The sequence below is a fragment of the Taudactylus pleione genome, unplaced genomic scaffold (assembly GCF_031769625.1).
Source record: "Taudactylus pleione unplaced genomic scaffold, aTauple2 ptg000822l, whole genome shotgun sequence".
NCBI classification, from domain to species: Eukaryota; Metazoa; Chordata; class Amphibia; order Anura; family Myobatrachidae; genus Taudactylus; species Taudactylus pleione.
The window spans coordinates 114,516-134,906 of record NW_028285224.1 but is presented as its reverse complement, the minus strand read 5'-3'; the positions used below and the strand labels follow the sequence as shown (position 1 = coordinate 134,906).

At 45.3% G+C, this 20,391-nt stretch overlaps 1 protein-coding gene across 1 annotated transcript in view; it reads right to left on the bottom strand.

Moving 5' to 3' along the window:
• Positions 1–20,391, bottom strand: part of CTCF (CCCTC-binding factor) — a 70,815-nt gene that overhangs the window by 9,512 nt on the left and 40,912 nt on the right. Inside the window, exons 7-9 of the mRNA XM_088458275.1 lie at positions 13,915–14,075; positions 13,006–13,188; positions 12,373–12,520 (exon numbers count right to left, since the gene is read on the bottom strand). Coding sequence (XP_088314401.1) covers positions 12,373–12,520; positions 13,006–13,188; positions 13,915–14,075 — 492 coding nt within the window. The remainder of the gene's footprint in view (positions 1–12,372; positions 12,521–13,005; positions 13,189–13,914; positions 14,076–20,391) is intronic.

Below are 20,391 nucleotides of genomic sequence, written 5' to 3'. Positions count from 1 at the left end.
TGGAGCCTATGGACCCTGAAGAAGAAAAAAAAAGTTTGCAAAGTCTCATATCCATGTGGAAAAAGAAAAACCGCACAAAGAATTCAGTGAGTACCATCACCTGGCTGGTGATAAGATTTCTGCCCAGCTATCCTGTATTGGAGGAAAAAGGCTGTCTTAAGGGCTACAGCGTACCATCTGGCTGGGCTTTTATATATTTTTATATCTATCTATCTATCTATCATTAAACATGGGAGGATTGAAATGTGTCTACATATGGGAGGTCCCTCTATTATAAAGTGGATGGATATATGAGACATTGCAACCTTATTTTCTTATGCACATAGCTATTTCCTTCCATTTTACCAAGGAACTAAAAGTACTGCTATATTATCCTGAATACATAAAGTGGATATTGATAAAGCTTACTAAGACTTTGTATACCTGTAAGTGCGAATTGGTTATTCGAAAATTACCCATCTACATAATAGGGTGGTTATTTTTCTTAACGTGACCCACAGGAAAATGAAAAACTGAGTGGATTTAAGGCAACAGAGTGTGCATATACAAAAGGAGTGTTGAGTACTACTACACAATATTGAATCCTTTAGGTTTTGATTGTTTTTATCTGGAGCAGCAAAAAAGAAACACTCAGACTCAGCCTGATCCATTTTTTATATATTCATGACATATTGATTTGTGTTATTTTATTGTGTTTATGATACGGCAATATTTTTATTTATTAATAAAATGTATAGTAATTGATTGGTGAGAGTAATTATCCAATTGGCAGCGCTTCCTATATAATTATATACATTTCTTATTTTAGTTCTAAGAGGTGTGGCAATTGCCTCTATTTAGGAAGCTGCAGCAATAATTGGATAGAGGAATTATCTTATCCATACTTGTTTAGGCGCCAGGATGTGTTTTTTTATTTCTTTTATGGTCCACACTTATGGTTTGTCTTTGGAAGGGAGACATTTCACGGCTCTCTGTAATCACGATCTCCATTAACTGATTTAATCACTGCTCCCCGATTTCAAACCCCTCCCATTCAGGTACACACTTTGAGAAGATTAAAAAAAAAAAAAAAAAAAAAAAGTATAAAAGGTAATCTTTAATTATTTACAGTTTTAACACTGACAATTAAGGATTCTTTCAATCATTATCACATCCACAGTTCCCTACTTAAGGGCTAGGTTGTTCACTCCTTAGCCATCAGCCTGTGGAAGCAGACGTTTGTTCTGTGAAACGCGTGGCTAGGAAACCTCTTTTGGTACTCTCCATTCTTTTGGATTTTATTCTACACAATATACCGATTTAAGTTTCTGATTTTTAAATTGGTGCTATTGAACCACACCATAATAAAATACGTTTTTCGTAACTGGATTTTGCATTAGTATCTCTACATCTTTATAGGATCCAAGGATTATTATGTTTCAGAAACTCATCATCTATAAATTTAACACCGACGCACATCGGGGTTTGAAAAATGAATGTTCAAGGCTCATTCGACTTCCCATTCAAGGTGAGTTTATTACATATCTTTGCAGAACCTTGAATTGGGTATACGGATTTGCACTATGGAGGAATATCATAGGTTTCCCCCAATAACATACATTAATCCGGAGTGATTCATAGACAGTGACTGGTTGCACGTTGCATTCTGCAACCACTGTAGGACCACAGTGTAATTTGAGTCCAACGTCTACCCATCACCAAACAAGGGTGAGTGTACACTTGTATCCTATGAGAACCCCACGATATTGTTGTTTCTTCATCTTTTTCATATAGCTCCAATTAAAAAAAAAAAAAGGAAACACTACCAAGAGGCTCAGAAATGTAAAAAGATCAAAAGAAAGCACCGGAACCAGCCCCCATTTCTAATTACCTTCTCTTTGCCAGTGGCCCTGTGTGTGTCTGGATGTGCATGGAGAGAGCCCCAGGGACTCTAGTTCGGTGACTCGCAGGGGCAGTCTTTAGAGTGGGATACAGGGTTCACACAGACCTCTAACCTATATAACTCCCACTCTGTTTGTGCTTGTCACCTGTCGCCAGGAAATAAGTACCAAAACAATCAAAATAAAGATTAAAACCTAACCAAAAAAGGTAGGACCTAGCCAGTGCCTTACTTTAAGGTACAAAAAAGCTGAGCTTACGGTGGGAGGGGGGTTATATAGGGGGTGGGAGCCAGTTTCAACTAGCTAGTGTCTGACTCCACCCTTCACTATGCATAACCCTGATGTAAGGCATACCCCAGATGGATGAAAAAGGAAGATGGAGCCAAGTAGTTACATGGTAGATTTTGCAACACTTCCATTACACTCTGTACTGAGGTACAGGCTAGCAACAGACTGGGTCAAACACTAATTAGAAGGGGTGTCCGCATGAACGCAGCTATTCTATCCACACCGATTGTTAGCATACGTATAAAAATTAGAGTTATGGTAGATATACTTTGATAACTCCTTTTCTTCAAGGTCCATAGGGATACCATTGGGATAAAGTGGTTGGAGAGATCCAGGGACCAAACAGTTAAAGCTTTCAGCTCCCAGGATGCCTTGGTTCCTCCTCCATATATATCCTGACCCTAGCCACAGGCCTTCAGTTTTGTTAACATGCCTCAAGGCAGGAGAAGGAAAGAGAAGGAAGAGCAATCATACTCCAGAAACACTCTTACACAAGATGAGGGAAGATTAGGGTAGGTGCCGTGTGGACCCCATGGACCTCGAAGAAAAGGAGATATCAAGGTAAGTCTAAAGCAGTTCCCCCTATGGTGGGGGTCGCTCCTGAGCAGAAAGGAGAACTCATGGCCCATAGGCAGAATACTGGATGTGCAAAAGTATCAAAGGCATAGAACCTAAGAAATGTGTGGACAGAAGACCACGTGGCAGCCTTAGACAGCTGTTCAGCAGAGGCACCACAACTAAACGCCCACGATGGCCCCACAGACCGAGTAAAATGTGCTGTCACCGTGCTTCAGACAGGGAAATCAGCCTGTGTGTACACCTGAGAGAGTCATGCATAGCCATCTTGCCAGAGTCTGCTTGTTAGCTGGACATCCTCGTTTGTGAAAACCATATAATCCAAAAATAGCATCTGATTTAGTTTGTACTCTCCAGATAAATACAGAGAGCACAAACTACATCCAGGGAGGCTTCACCTACAGAAAGATCTGGAGCCTGAAAAGCTGGAACTACAATTTCTACATTTAGATGAAATGGGACACTACCTTAGGAAGGTAACCCTCTCTTGTACAGCCATGGCCGAAAGTTGTGAGAATGACACAAGTATTAGTTTTCACAAAGTTTGCTGCTTCAGTGTTTTAGACCTTTTTGTCAGATGTTACTATGGTATACTGAAGTAAGATTACAAGCATTTCATAAGTGTCAAAGGCTTTTACTGACAATTACAAAGTGTCAATATTTGCAGTGTTGGGGGAGCTTGTAGCCCTTTAAGAACCAAAGACAAATCCCACGGTGCTACCGGTGGAACAAAAAGGAGGCTGAACTCGCAGAACTCCCTGAAAAAAAATTCTAACATCTGGTAACGAGGCAATCTTTCTCTAGAACCAGACTGACAGTGCAGAAACCTGCACTTTTAAAAGTGGCCAGGCTGAGACCACGGCCTAAACGCGCCAGTACCCTGGAAATCCTAAATACCTTAGGATCATACTTTCTGTGGGAACACCACTGAGCAATTGAACTGAGCATACCCCACCATGTAGAAGCTGGATACCATAGATCCCAGTACCTGCATCGTTAAGAAAATGTATACACATTTCGCTTGTGTAGCAGCTTGCGTATTTGCAATGATTGGGTCGCAAACTTGTTCTCTGGCAAAAAACAACCTTTGTGTCAGAATCCAGAAGAGCTCCCAGAAGTACCATCGGCTGTGTCGGAGAAAGCGATTTCATGCTTTTGTAGGCAGTTGAAGAGTCTGCACCAATATCAGAAGGTCGTCCAGATATGGTAGCATTCCGACTACCTGACGCCTGAGATAGGCAGTCATGACTACCATTATTTTGGTAAATACCTGGGGTGGGGGGGCTGGGGTTTCGTAGATAGGCCAAAAGGTAGTACCTGAAATTGGTAATGTTGCTGAACAGCAGCAAATCATTAAAATTGTTGGTGGGATGGCATAATAGGAACATGCAGATATGCATCCTGAATGTCCAGGGAAACCATATAACCCCAAGGCTCAATTGCCAAAATAATTGATCAGAGAGTTTCCATATGAAACTTTGGTACATGGATAACCCGGTTGAGGGTTTTTATAGCTTTAGAATAGGTCGATGAGCCCCATTCAGTTTCTGAACCAAGAATAGATTGGAACAACAACCCCTTGTGAGACAGGAACCGGGATCATTACACTCGCCAGCAGGGAGTGAATGGCTTCCTGAAGGGTCAAGGCCTTGACTGCATCTGATGTAGGATCTGTGCACAAAAAATTCTGGAGGGCATACCTCCGTGAGACCACTTCTTGGAACCAGGCATCTATTGTTGTCTGACGCCAGTAATCCGCAAACTGAAGTAGTCTGCCTCCCACCCTCTGATCCCCCAGGAGGAGGCCCGCCCCATCAGGCCGAGGGTTTGTCGTCCGGTTTAGGAGCTGGAGGTCTTGAGGGCCCAGACCGCTTGGTTTGTCGCCTTGTAATCCTGCGAAAACTAAACGGCTTAGAGGAAGACTGTTCCCTTGCTCGTCTCAGAGGACAAAAGGACCGAAAAGGCTGTAGTTGGCAGACCTGCTGACTTTGAAGCTGCCAGAGTAGCAAGTATTCTATCTACCTCTACTCCAAAAAGTACTTTTCCATAGAAAGTTAAGACTTCCAGAGCTGCCTTTGATCCTGTATCAGCTTTCCAGGATCTTAACCAAAGGGCCATGCGTGCCACTATTGAAGCTGCTGATGCCTTAGAAGCTAAAATTCCAGCATCTACTGCAGCTCCTTCCAGATAGGAAGCCGCTTCCCGTATATGGGAGATATACAATCTCTGTTCTCTGGTAGCATTTGGTAGAGAGTCTTCCAAAGCCCCCATCCATTCTTCAGCCTTGGCTACCCAGCCTCCAGTTCATTAAAATATTGTTAAGACATGCTTCAATTTTTCTATCTGTGGAATCCTTCAGAGAAGATGCTGACGAAATAAGCAATGTAGCATTTCTGATTAAATGCGTCATCCACAGTAGGAGGTACCTCCCATTTAGTACATACAGAAACTGGGAAAGGATACAACAATGTTTTTCTTTTATTCACATGAAACAGTTTGTTCGGGTTACCCCATGCCTCTTCCAAAAGCTCCGTGAGCTGTTCAGATGTAGGAAATGCCGTTTTGGCCACCTTCTGGTGGCGATTAAACATTGGAGCCTTCTTACTATGAGCTGGCTCATCATCCTGAATATTTAGGATTGATTAAACAGCCCTCAAAAGGAGGAACATCCACTGTAGACGGATGGTCCTCCTCCCCCAAGCTAGACCCTGGAGAGGAAACCCTGCACATCATGATTACACTGGTGATGCGTCTGAATCCATATGTTGAGCAGACTGATAAAAAGATAATTTGCGCTTAGGCGCCTTAATAACTACCGGCCTGCTTTCAATATTAGATGGTGCCATACTCTGACAAGAATGGCCATAGACATCCTTCCAGAAAGGATGCATAGGAGGAGCAAACCTGGCATGCTTGTGGACACCCCATCCACGGAGGCAGTGTGGGAGCAGCCATATGATCCACAAACTGCTTCATTACCTGGGACAAAGAGGACACCCAAGATGGCTCTTGTACAGGGATAGGTGAACTGGACTGGTGAGGTGGCTCTTTATAACAGACAACATAAAAACCATCCTTTACGTCCTGAGGGGACAAACCGGCCATACCATGATTTACATGAAACCAGCACAGGGGGCTCCCCCTCCTGTTTCCCTTTATCCTTTGACATGTTAAATGAGATATGGTAAGAACTTACCTTTGTTATCTACAAAGTCCATAGAGTCCACAGGGTGACCTTGGGGTATGAGTGATGCAGTCATCCGGGCATCTTACGCAGTAAATTTTTCTCCCAGGATGCACTTGGGTCTCCCTCCATACCCTGCCCCGGGCCAGAGGCACCTCAGTTTCGTAGCAAGCCAAAGGCCGGAGGAGGATAAGAGAGTCTGGAACACTCAAGAATCACATTCTCACACAAAAGGAGACGGAAAACCGGTGACTAGAGCGAAGCACATCTGAAGCACAGGTGCATCAAGGCGGGCACCCTGTGGACCCTATGGACTTCATAGAAAGATAAGAGATGGTAAGAACTTACCCTTGTTCTCATTTTCTACATCAGGGTCCATAGGGTGACCTTGGGGATGTCCGAAAGCAGTACCTTCAAGGGTGGGGACGCTCCTGTGCAGAGAGGAGAATCCGCCGTCCGAAGCAAGCAACCCGAGAGGCAAAAGGTATCAAAAGCATAATACCTCAAAAAAGTCTTAACAGAAGACCACGTGGCGAAACCACATAGCCAAAGTGTGCTTATTGGCTGGCCATCCCTTCTTCTGGAATCCATAGAGGACAGTCTGACTTCCGAAGGGAACTAGTACGGTCCACATAAATCCTGGAGGGCACGTACCACATCCAATGAGGCCTCACCTGCCAAGCGGTCTGGAGAATTAAAGGCCGGCACAACAACTTCCTCATTAATGCGGAAACTAGAGACCACCTTAGGAAGGAAGCCAGACACCAAGTCCAAAGCACCGCCCTGTCCTGTTGAAAAAACAGAAATGGGGAACGACGAGAGAGCCCCTAAATCTGACACTCTGGCAGATGCAATAGCCAGAAGAAAAACCTGTCTTCACAGTAAGCCATTTAAGATTCACTTAGTCTAGGGGTTCAAATGGTGGGCCCAAAGAACAGCCAAATCCCAAGACGCCACAGGAGAGAAAGGGAGGCTGAATGCGAAGGACCCCTTGTAGGAAAGTGCGGATATCGGGAAGAGGAGCAATTCTTCGCTGGAACCACACTGAAAGGGCAGAGACATGCACCTTCAGGGAAGCAAGGCGGAGACCAAGGTCCAAACCCGCCTGCAAAACCAAAACTCTGGTGTCATCCCAGAGGTTACGACCCCCAAGTGTCTAGAATATCCAAAGTGGGAATGCCACACTCTGTGGTAAATCCTAGCAGAGACAGGTTTCCGCGTCCTGAGCATGGTGTTAACCACAGAGCTGGAAAAACCCTTGGACCTTAGGAGGGATGTCTCAAGAGCCACGCCGTCAAAGACAGACGACCCGGGTCCGGGTAAAGGCAAGAACCTTGAGACAACAGGGCCGGATATTGAGGCAACCTCAACGGAGTGTCGATGGAGAGACTCTGAAGATCTGAGAAGTAATGAAGTCTGAGCCACCAGGAGGACCGTGCCTCCTTTGTTTGAACTTCTTACTCTAGGAAGGGAGATTGGAGGGAACAGGTATGCAAACTGGAAGGTCCACTTGACTGACAGAGCATCTACTAAGAGAGTCTTGGCGTCTCTTGTCCTGGACCTATACAGTGGCAGTTTGTGATTTTGTCGGGAGGCCATGAGATCCACGTCCGGAAGGCCCCACCTGTCCACTAGGAGTTGAAACACTTCGTGGTGAAGAGACCATTTACCGGAATGCACGTTGTGACGGCTGAGGAGGTCAGCTTCCCAATTGAGAACTGCTGGAATGAACACTGCCGATATGGCTGGTAGATGGCTTTCCGCCCATGTCAGGATGCGTGACACCTCTGTAATTGTCGCCTGACTTAGAGTCCCTCCTTGATGGTTTATATAAGGTCGTGGCGTTGTCTGACTGAACTTCCACAAGCTTTCCGTGAAGTAAGAGTCGGGCTTGTTGCAGAGCCCTGAAGACTGCCCGAAGTTCCAATATGTTGACTGGAAGAGCAGACTCCTCTGCTGTACACTGTCCCTGAAAGGAGTGTGTGGACTAGTCACTGCGCCCGAACACCAGAGACTGAAGGATCCAGTCCGGAATCCAAAAGGGGCGCCCCTTGATGAGGTGGACCGTCTGCAGCCACCAAGTCAGAAATGGACGCACCTCCAGAGAGAGCACCATCGTTCGTGTCCGTATCCGATGGGGAAATCCGTCCCACCTGTAGAGGATCAATCTCTACAGAGGCTGGGAATGAAACTGGGCATATTCCATTGCAGAGTGTATGGACACTAGGCAACTGTGGAGGCATCTGCACACTTGCATCTGCAAAGTGGAGATCATTTCTGCGGTCAGAAAAATCCTCTGCTAAGATCCCAGATGGAGCATCCTTTGAGATGGGATCAGGGAGGACTTCAATATAAAAATTCAGGGGCTGTTTTATAGCCCCACCGCGTTCAGTGACCCGACGTGCCCCTGGGGTGTGGTATGGTGGGAGATCCAAGTGCATCCTGGGAGAAAAATGTACTGCGTAAGGTGCCTGGATGACTCTGCATTACCTATACCCCAAGGTTACCCTGTGGACCCCTATGGACTCTGAAGTAGAAAAAGGTAATAGAGACAATAGATGCAATGTTATGCGACAGCCTTCAACCAAGGGAGATGTATACAGGGAGACTGACCCAAACCCTCCTGAGTCCAACAGCTACAGAGCGTGGACCGTAAGCGTCTCACACACGTGGAGGGTATGCGGAGCAACCCAGACGTGCAAAACCCTCCGTAGGGACTGCGTCTGAGTCGGAGCTACCAGGGGAGCGCCTACCTCTCCTAAGCTGCGTTAACCAACCTGGTACGCTGGCCTCGCGGCAGCAGAAGCGCCTGCTGCCGATCCCCGATGTCAGACTATATGGCCCCGGTGGTGAAGTGAGGACACGGACTGATCCCAGGCCCTGACTGCAGCGGCTTCTGGTGCGTCTGACACCAGAAGCAAGGACTGCCGCACACAATTCACCGTAAGAGAGGAATCACCTTATCCGACATCTCCATGCATCCTGGTCGCAGCATTGCTGCTAGCAAGCTTAGCTGCGACCCACCGAAATCACCTGCCCAGTTACTGGTGTTGCAGCCCGGCGGAGGTAGATTGAGTCGCAGTCAATGAGTCTTAATTCAGACGCTTCGTACTGCCAACCCCAAAAAGGTAAAAATAAAAAACAAAATAAAAAGGTTAGGACTGCCTAAGGCTAAGCAGTCCCCTGTTACAAAGGCGAGTCTTGATCCTGCCGCACCAAACGAACAACTGAAGGCCTGGTGGCTAGGGACAGGACAAGAGGCATCCTGGGAACTGACGCTTTAACTGTTTGGATCTCTCCAACCATAATATCCCCATGGTATCTCTGTGGATCTCTATGGACCCGAAGAAATAGGCCATCTTCATAGTTAAACATTAGCAATAGGGGTGTACTGAATAGCTCAGTGACTTTCAATATGGCAGTGACATGATGCCCCACGTTACCTGTATGTGCAGTTACTGTGAAGTGAAAGTCTATAAGCAAACAGCAGCTCATCCAAGAAGCAGACCACACAATCTCACAAAATGAGACCAAGTGATCAAATGCATATAGTCGGTCCTCAGTTGCGACACTCAATGAAATGCTTCTGGAAGCAGTGTCTGCTCAAGAACAGTTCATAAGGAGCTTCACAAATTAGGAATGCTAAAATTGAGAAGCATTCAATGAGATTTTAGAGTTTAATTGTTCTGTGTGAACACAGTTTGGGAAAGGCTTGCAGAGTTTGATGTGGAAGAACTTGACAGACTTTCACTGAGGCCTGACTACTACTCAATGAAACTAACAGCAGCTGTGAACCAGGTTAGATCGTCTAACATCACTACCCACCTTCACTAATGCTCCTGTACCTCAATGGATGTGATTGCCAGCAGCCATTTTCCAATATAAAGTGGAAAGCCTGCCCACATGAATGGATGATGTTATAGCAGCAAAGTGGGGACCAACTCGATAGAAATACCCAATAGTTTAATGAAATACAAAAGGATTACACCTAGCACATGATTGTCTTTTAAAATACATTTTGCTCCAGTCTGTCCCCTCGAAGGAAACCATCATTAGAAAGCATTTGCCATGTAGTGCTGCTGCCATCTAATGTTTGCCATGATCACATGATGTACACTTCAGTTAGCATGCTCTTATTGGGGATTTTGTGGAGTACAAAACAGTGATCGCAAATACGCGATATAGCGAGTATTTTTCCCAAAATTGAGGACCAGGGACTCGCTTTTCCAAAATAGGCAAGTCCCTGGGGATGCGCTTCTCTGCAGCCAATCCCTGGCTCTTCATTAAGTAATTGAAGAGCCTGGCCCGGCTATAAAAAGGAGGTGGTGAAGTCTCAGGCTAGCCAGAGTCCTCTTTGGTGCCTTTACTGGATCATGCAGCGACACTACACATGCGTTTCGGTGAAGACTGCCTCAAGTAATGGTGCACACACACGGTCAGATTTTCTGTCAGATCTGAACGATAACGATCGTTCATATCTGAAAGCAAATCTGACGTGTGACTGCAACGATGAACATTCCAGTTTGTCAGATAACGATATCTGGACAGCTGATGTGTTTACAGTCAGATTTGGACGATTTCATTCATTTTAATACTGTCTGAAATCGTTCAAATCGTTGGTAAAATCGTTCATCTGACCGTGTGTATGCACCATAAGTGTAAATGGGTAGTGGGTAGTGACTGTTTGGTCACTCAGGGGCAGCTCGAGGCACGTCCCAGCAGAGCAGCTGCACAAGGGCACCATCACATTGTGGGCACTGTGCGGCAGCTGCCAGGATCCACACTCAGGTTGCCATCAGGCTGGTACATATGTAAGGGGCCTGAGTGGGAATTCCGCTGGTGACTGTACCAGGTGAGGAGCTGCCAGGCGACTGTCCATACTTGCCAGTCCGGCAGCATTAAGTGACGTGTGACAGGCAGGCTAGAAGTGAATCAATTTGGCTGCCTGTCATTTCAGTGCGGCGGCTGTGCGTAGCTCAGTGTGGAGAGCAGGGATGCTCATCACACCGATTTACAAAGTATTGCAGAGCCGACTGAAAGCCGGCGCACTGTAATGACAGCCAATCTAATTGTCACTGCTGCTGGGTCTTGGTGAGTATATAGAGCTGCCACCAACACATGCCCTCCTGCTGGTTGTGTATAAAATCAGTGTCTGCATTTCTTTGACCTCCCCACCAGCAGGAATGTCTGTTAGTTAATGCTTACAATTTTTTTTTTTTTATTATATAAAACTTGTCACTCTTCTCAATGTGTACCTCTGCCTGCCCCCCCCATGTCTCTCCCCCTGCCTGCCACCCCATGTAGAGCTCTGCCCACCCCCCATGTGTACATTCGCCCCAACCCCCATGTGTGCTTCTGCCTGCCCACTTCTGTCACTCTACCCTCCCTCCCCTTATATGCCTCTGCCCAACCAGCCTTTGTGAACATCTGCCCGCTTTTCCCCATCTGTGTGCCTCTGACTGGTGAGCTCTACTAGTTTTCTACTGCTACCCACAAATTGTGTCTGCACCCACCGTGCTGCACGATTGTAGCCTGGCAGCGCTGGACTTTTCCAGGTGGCTCAGGCGCAGTCCGAACCCAGAGACAGTGGTGCATCGACATGACATCACGTAGTCGCATGCCGCCTCCTGCCAGTGTGATGCAGTGACACAGCAGGGCAATGAATTTGAATATTTCATTTTTCCCTGTGGGGGCCAGTGTTTGTTTTTTTACTACCAGAGTCAATGTGTGTGTTTTTCTTCATGTGGTGGCCAATGTTTTTGTTTTGTTTTTCCTATCAGTGCCAATGTGTTTGTATTTTTTTCCTGTCAGGGGCATTTGTGTTTCATTTTTTTGTGTGAGGGCCAATGTGTCTATTTTATTTATTTTTTTACCATCCTATCAGGGTTAATGTGTTTGTTTTTTCCTACTTGGGGCCAATGTCATCCTGCTACATGCTTCATGAGCTGTAGCTGCCAAGTTGTTCGATATACAGAAAACCTTCATTTAGATGGGACCCAGAAAAGGTCAGCTAGAACCCAATTTTTAAAGTGAGGGCTCCCTGGTACCCACATTTTTTGACTCAACGCGATCACTGCAAAAACTGATCTGAACTGGCGTACATTCAATTCTTTTCAGTGGACTGCATATCAGTGCCCTGGTAGCTCTCCCTTTTAAGAGGTCTTGTAATGTGCATTTACACATTCTTACCCTGGCTCTTAAAACTTTAACCTGTTTGACAACCCCTAAACAAAGTACAAAGTTTGTAATTCTTTAGCTAAATATACCTGCGTCTTATGAAAGTCAGAAAATGAATTTATATAGGCAGAAATTGAGTGAAACTGAAAAAAAACAAAAAAACAGTCTTCGCCTTCATTGTCAAACCTGTGAATCCAGTCTACTTATGCTATTAGCATTACAGTTACATTTTAAAATATATACTTTTCTGTGCATTGGTGTTCTTACCACTATCGGTGGATCCCTCTTTTTTGGAACGCATCTTCCTCTTACGTCCACGCTTCCCTTTTTTATGTACTGGTTCTCCATCACCTCCATTTTCACCATCTGTACCATCAGGGCCGGTGCAGTTATCAGCATGTCTTGACATTGTATTCTACGGTGACAGATTTGCATAAAGCAAAATAGGTTTACTTTAAGTTCATACACAAAGAAAGGTACAGATGAAAAAAAGTAGACAGAAACTTTAAAATGACTGCTCAGGTCCAGTTATTAAAGACACTTATTGCAGGGTGTGCTTAAAATTGAATTTTTCCACTGAGAAATTTAAGAGAGAAAGTGCAGAGTATCAAAAGCAATACAGAATACTGCCAGAATCAAGCTCATGGCAGGAATAGACATTTTTACACTATCTTGTGCACTTACCTGAACTGATCACTAACATTAATAGCAGCATATGGGAAAATAGAACTCTATGTTGTATGTAAGCTGAGTTTTACCCAGAAGGACTCAAATAAAAAAGTGAATATCACTGCCGAAATATTTTATTTCATATTAAAACTATCCATATAGGATCAGAACAACGGTGGTGCATGGTGCGATCTGTACAAACTAGATTAAAAACAACAAGCTGCAACTCACTCGGCGTGTAAAAGTTTTCCCACACTTGGAACAAACAAACGCTGCAGGAACAAAACTAGGATCATGGTATCTTTTGAAGTGCATGTCCAGCAGCTGTTTCTGGCGAAAGGTTTTATCACAATGGCTGCAAGCATAGGGCTTCTCTCCAGTATGGGTTCGTTTGTGCATTATCATATGACGCTCCTGAGTAAGAAACAGGAAATAAATTTGTTATGTCTCCTACAATTTAAGGTCGTCTTTAATTCAGTTTATTTTTTATCAAAGAACTCCTTAACTTGAGTAAGCCTAAAGTTCCCCATTTGTACCAGGGGAGAGATGTATAAAGCTTGCAAAGATAAAGTGGATAAAGTACCAACCACTCAGCTCCTAACTTCCATTTTACAGAATGTGTTTGAAAAATGACCTGATTGTTTGTTACTTTATCTGACCTTTTTCTCTCTCCCCAGGTTTCATAAGGCTCCTTTTTATACCATTAGCAAAACATTTAACGCAGTAAACTGGGTCTTTTTTTTTTTTTCTTCAAATATATGTTGTGATCTTTTAAATATAGGAAGTCCTTGTATACAATAAACTACCACAAGCACTCAGGAAATCAAATAAAAAGTAAATGGTGCTGTTCTTTAGGAGTTTGTTTTAAACAAAAGTGTTTATTTTTAATAGTCACTGCAACTTTAATGATTTTTGTTAATATCATTTGTATTTTTATTTAAGAGAAACATTTATTGTATTTTCAGTTTTCTAGTATGTAATACTCTATTTATGGTAAGCAATCCTTGGCGTATGGTATAGATCCAGTACACTCCGGTATTCTAATAGGGAGAAAGGGAGAGAAAGTTACACATTTTTCCCACAGTGACTGCTACCTGTAGTAAACACCAACAGTTTAATACAAAAGGCTAGCGGGCATACCTGTCTGCAAGCATATTCACACTGGTCACACTTGAATCGCTTCTCATTTTTGTGAGACTTCTGGTGCTGAATCAGGGCATAACGCTCATGGAAGACAGTCTCACAATAGCGGCACTTCTTGCCTTGTTCAATGTAGGAATGCTGCTTTCTTAGATGAACCCCTTGATGAAAATAGAACCAAATAATTTAATGACAATGTAACATAACTTAAATCAAATGCTATGCACTACAAAGCTAATTATACCTGAAATAACTCAAGTGCTTGCATTTCCCATGTTATCACACTCACCTGCAGGTTAAGCCAAAAGGAGGCATTTTAAAAACTAAGCAGACACAGCAAAGGTCAGTTTTGTGGTTATTCTACAGAAACACATTGTATACAGATGTGTGCTTTACATCCTTGCCGATCACGCTACAAACGTGCGCATGCATCGCGCCGCAGCTGCATACGCTACGATTGTAGCATGTAATGCTATTGGGTGGCAGGTGTGAACGCAGTGCATGCGCACTCGCGGGCGTGAGCCTCTTGCCATGCATGGCGTGATTTGCCGTGTACGCAACAAAGATGCAAGAGGACATATCTGTAGATTGCAGCAGTTATATAGAGGGGCAAAACCACTGATTTAGCAGCTAAATTGAGTTGAGATTTTCATATTTTCATTGATACTGTATGTTCCATCACAAAGTTCTAGTTTCATCTAAACTGCAGGAAGTACACAAAATGTTTTCATAGGGCCCAGGGTTGAAAAAAATATAAAATGTTTGTTTACACCAGGTTTTTAAAAAAAATGTATTTACACCCAAGAGGTAGAAGATACGGCCGTAGAGGAAGACAAAGCGGAGAGTCGATGGAGAGGCCGAGAAGATCTGCTTACCAAGCCTTTTGTGGGCAAAATCGGTAGCCACCAGGATCACGATGCCACCCTCCAATCTCAACTTTTAGAGGACCCACAGAATCAATGAGGTTGGAGGCAAGATGTACATGACAGGGAAGGTCCACCGAATCGTAAAGCATCCAGCAGAAGTGTTCCCGGGTCCCTGGTGCATGAGCAGTACCTCGGCAGCTTGCAACTGTGCTGAGACGCCAACATGACAATGTCCGGTAAGCCCCGGCTAAGAACCAGGGGCTGAAAGGCGTCTGGATGTAGAGTGCCCTCGCTTGAGTGAACGTCATGCCAACTTAGGAAGTCTGCTTTACAATTTTAGACTTCCGGGGGATAAAAATGGTTGACAGAGCCGGAAGAGGACGCTTTGCACAGTGGAGAATGACTGACCTTCATGGTGACTACTACCCTGATGGTTTATGTAGGTAATGGCTGTCGAGGACTGCCAATGGACTGGACGATGCTGGGAGGAGTGGCAGTTGATTGGTTGGAATGAAAATCTGGTAACGTATGGGAGTAACTGATGATCAGCAATTTGCTCCTAAATGCCAGAAAACAGATGAAAATGGTCGTTCAGACAAGTTTGTTAAATGTTTGATCTAAACAATATGTTCAAACAGTTTTTGTCCATTTTCCGTCTTTGGGAGCAAATTGCTGATTATCATTTGCTTTCATACCTTACCAGATTTTCATTCCAACCAATTAACTAGTTGGATGGTTGGACAGAAAATCTTTACGTGTGTACCAACCCTAAGTCCTGAAGTTTGTCTGTAGGGAGGAACACCCCGCTTAACTCAAATCCAGCAAGGCCCCCAAATGGAACATCTCCCGAGACACAGGATTTCTTCCAATTGAGGATCCTGGGACTGGAGAAAGTCTACCGTGAGACAAATGTGCTCCCCGAGGACTCCCGGTGACTGGGCCAGTAGTAGCAGGTCGTCCAGATAAGGGTTCAGACTACATAAGACGCCATTACATTCGTGAAGACACAAGGACCCGTAGAAAGTCCAAATGGCAATGCCCAAAACTGGAAATGTCTTGGACTGTCAATCTGGTTCAATAGCCAGCGCTTCCTCAGGTTTAAACATGCAAATAGGCATCCCAGTTGTCTAAGAAAACGGTGTTCTCCCCAGGCTCTTTGTCGCGTTTGCAACTCCCAGCAAGAAGCAGGTAAAACCCGGCACTTCCCCCTGCCCCAACCCACTCTCATCCGCCTCAATGAAATGGTCCCCTGTCCGGCACTCCGCCCCCCGGCAGATCCTACAGACTTTGATTATGAAAAAGCTGCAGACTGTGCCTCTAAGAAGAGGAGGAGAATTAATATACAATGAGTTATTTCAAGTTTAAATCATTATAAGGTCGGATTTAAAACATTAATTGCGTAGGCCCCCCCCCCAACCCAGCTACTTCTTGATGCCACCCGGATGGAAACACATTCTGGGGAGAACACTGGGAAGCCATAAAAGTCACCCAGCTCAAGAGCTAGTATGATGAAGCAAAGAGACTCCATGCGGAACTTGGGTACCTGCAAGTTCTTAAGTGACTTCAGGTTAAGGATTGGCCAGAATAATCTGCCCATATTTCCTATGTTCTCCTGTCATCATCCTTGTGGGTGGACATATGCAAAATCAGTGTGGTGAAAAACCGCTAGCTTCTATGGAAAAATTGCATAATAAGTAGCAGATATTGGGGCTTTCGATTTACCGATAAACTATTAAAAAAAAAAATCTGACAGTGTGCAGCTAGCTTTTGAGTCTGTATCAGTGCATCAGGGCTCTTCTAGCCGACATGGAAGAAGCCGATACTTTGTAGGTTAGGATACCAGCATCTATAGCCGACTCATCAAGATAGGATGCTGCCTCCCGGATGTTTCACTAGAGAGTAAAGCTTATTACCGTGGGTACCTGAGGCTATCTTCCAGGGCCAACCTTAGCTACCCAGGCGGACTCCAGGGCCGGACATGCGACAGCACCCGCATTTGAATTAATTGCCTTGATAAAAGCTTCCAGCTTCTTACAGTCGCATCCTTAAAGGTTGCTATGAGCCGAGAAGAGAATCCGGCGTCCAAAAGAAGCATCTCGAGAGGCAAAATGTATCAAAGGCATAGAATCTAAGAAAGGTGTGAACATAAGACCATGAGGCCGCCTTACACAGTTCGGCAGACGTGCCACGGCGGCCTGCCCACGAGGGAGCCACAGAGCGAGTAGAATGAGCAGAGGCAGTAGTTCGTACAGGAAGACCAGCCTGTGAGTTATGCGAAGCCATCTGTTTATTAGCTGGCCAGGCCTTCTTGCAAAATCCATATAGGACAAAGAGGGAATCTGTTTTCCTGATGGAACTCGTACGGTCCGCGTAGAACCTCAGAGCACAAGCCATATCCAACGAGGCCTCAACTGCCGAGAGGTCTAGTGATAGGAAGACTGGAACTACAATTTCCTCATTAAGAAACCACCTTGGGAAGGAAGCCTGGGGCGAGTTCGAAGAATAGCCCAATCCTGATGAAAGATCAGAAATGGAGAGGGACGGGAGAGCGCATCCAAATCAGACACTAGGGCAGACGCGACAGCCATAAGAAAAAGTCTTTGCAATTAGCCATTTGATGTCTGAGTCCAGAGCCACTGACAAATCCCACGGAGTCACTGGAGGGACAAAGGGGGGTTGAATACTGAGGACACCCTGAAGGAAGGTGTGAACATCCGGTAGTAAAGCAATTCTGCGCTGGAACCAGATGGACAGAGGCCAGGTACAGTCAGAGATTCAATCCAGCTTAAAGAAAGGCAAGGAAAGGGAAAGGCATAAACTGACAGTGACAAAAACACAGACAGTAGCGCTAGCATAAGTCACATACAATGCAGAAAATACTGCAATGGGCACTAAAATCAACTACTCAAACCGCAGTGGCTGGTAGGCACTACATAACCTGGCTCCTAGGAGAGGGATGCGAGACTGGACCCAGCGTTCCCGGAGAGAGCTGTGGCTGCTGTTTAGAAAATGGCCGCTGGAGGTCTCTGAGGGAGAAGGAGCAGCTCAGAAGCGAGATAACACTCTAAGCTGGGGGAGGGGCCGAAGAAGCTAACCTGCCCTAAGCGAACATTAACGAACAATTCCCTGGCCTCTTGCGCACTGGTGGTCTAGTGAAGTCCCAGACAGACCGGTGTCCACATTACCACATCCGGTCTGTCTCCAGTGACCAAAAGTATGACTGTGCTAGACGCGGATTCCCGCCTTACCTGGCTCCGTGTCCAGGCTGCAGTCTGGGGCCCATCTGAGGAGCCCACTTGCAAGGTCCCCCAGTGCCCAGCCAAAAGTACCAAATTGAGGGCTGGAGTTGCAGCACCACGGAGGGGTGGTTGAGCAGCAGCACAGACGTCCAAAGGACTGTCTAGTGCTGCTGGCTGTGTCTTGAAGCCAAGAGAAATAAAATAAAGCAGCCCCACTCTTCTAACAATGCTCAACAGCTCCTGCTGGACACAAAGACAAAACAGATAGCCTCAGGCTGCGGGCAGGCTATGGGGGACGACGACACAGAGTTTACTTGCATTGAATGTACCTGTGTGCATGTAGTTAAGAAAATGGGAAGTGTTCAAACCAACCCCAACAGGGGAAGAGGGTGCTATTTGGATAACCTGACCGCAAAGAGTGAGATACGGTGCATACAGAAAGTATTCACATTTTGTTGTTCCAGACTTATTCCAAAATGAAATAAATAAAATTTTGTCCTCAAAATTCTACACACAATACCCCATAATGACATTGTGTAAAGTTTTTTTGACATTTTTGCAAATTTAATAAAAACACACCTAAGAAATCACATGTACATAAGTATTCACAGCCTTTGCCATGAGGCTCAAAATTGAGCTCAGGTGCATCCTGTTTCCACTGATCATCCTTGAGATGTTCCTACAGCTTAATTGGAGTACACCTGTGGTAAATTCAGTTGTTTGGACAGGATTTTGAAAAGGCATATACCGATCTATACAAGGTACCACACTTGACAGTGCATGTCAGAGCACAAACCAAGCATGAAGTCCAAGTAATTGTCTGTAGACCTCCGAGACAGGATTGTCTCGAGGCGCAAATCTGGGGAAGGGTACCGAAAAATATCTGCTGCTTTTCTGTAGATGGAAGTAGTTCAGAACCACCAGGACTCTTCCTAGAGTTGGCTGTCCGTCTAAACTGAGCGATCGTTAGAGAAAGGCCATAGTCAGGGAGGTGACCAAGAACCTGATGGTCAGTTGTCAGAGCTACAGCATTCCTCTGTGGAGAGATAAGAACCTTCCAGAAGGACAACCATCTCTGCAGCAATCCACCAATCAGGCCTGTATATTAGAGTGGCCAGACGGAAGCCACTCCTCAGTAAAAAGCACATGGCAGCCCGCCTGGAGTTTGCCAAAATGCACCTGAAGGACTCCCTGGTCTGATGAGACAAAGATTGAAGTCTCTGAATGCCAGGCGTTATGTTTGGAGCAAATCAGGCACCGCTCATCACCAGGCCAATACCATCCCTACAGTGAAACATGGTGGTGGCAGCATGATGCTGTGGAGATGTTTTTCAGCGGCAGGAACTGGGAGACTAGTCAGGATAGAGGGAAATATGAATGCAGCAATGTACAAAGACATCCTGGATGAAAACCTGCTCCAGAGCGCTCAACCTCAGACTGGGGCGACTGTTCTTCTTTCAGCAGAACAACGACCCTAAGCACACAGCCAAGATATCAAAGGAATGGCTTCAGGACAACTCTGTGAATGTCCTTGAGTGGCCTAGCCAGAGCCTAGACTTGAATCTGAATGAAAATCTCTGGAGAGATCTGAAAATGGCTGTGCACCGACGCTTCCCATCCAACCTGATGGAGCTTGAGTGGTGCTGCAAAGAGGAATTCGTGAAACTGCCCAAAGATAGTTGTGCCAAGCTTGTGGCATCATATTCAAAAAGACTTGAGGCTGCAATTGCTGCCAAAGGGGCATCAACAAAGTGTCGAGCAAAAGATGTGAATACTGATGTACATATGATTTAGGTTTTTTTTTTTTTTATTAAATTTGCAAAAAAAAAAAAAACTTTACACGTTTTCATTATGGGGTATTGTGTGTAGGATTTTGAGGACAAAAATTAATTTATTCCATTTTGGAATAAGGATGTAACATAACAAAATGTGGAAAAAGTGAAGCACTGTGAATACTTTCCGGATGCACTGTATACATGGTGACCAGGAGCTGCAACTCTCCGGACACAAGCTGAAGCAGGCACTGTGTAAAACAGCCACTCTGCGTCTGTGAGGAGGGGAGAGGAGGAGTCATACTGTGGTGGAATCCCTGCAAGAGGGAAAGCGGCAAGAGGTGGGAGAGGAGCTAACTGGGAGTGCCCTCCTCCCCCTTCTGACATGTACCCCAGAGCAATTGGACGCATACACTGTAGTGCTCCCGTTGCCTAGCTGCCCTGGTTGTCTAGTGGGGCATGAGGAGACAATTTGGGCACCCACAGCCAGAACTGCCATTAGTCTCCCTCAACCCTACAGTGAAAGCCGTAACAATGTGGCTCCCTGCCAGCAGGAAGCAGCCTCATCTGACCCCCGCTGCGGCTCCCCTGATGTGCTGT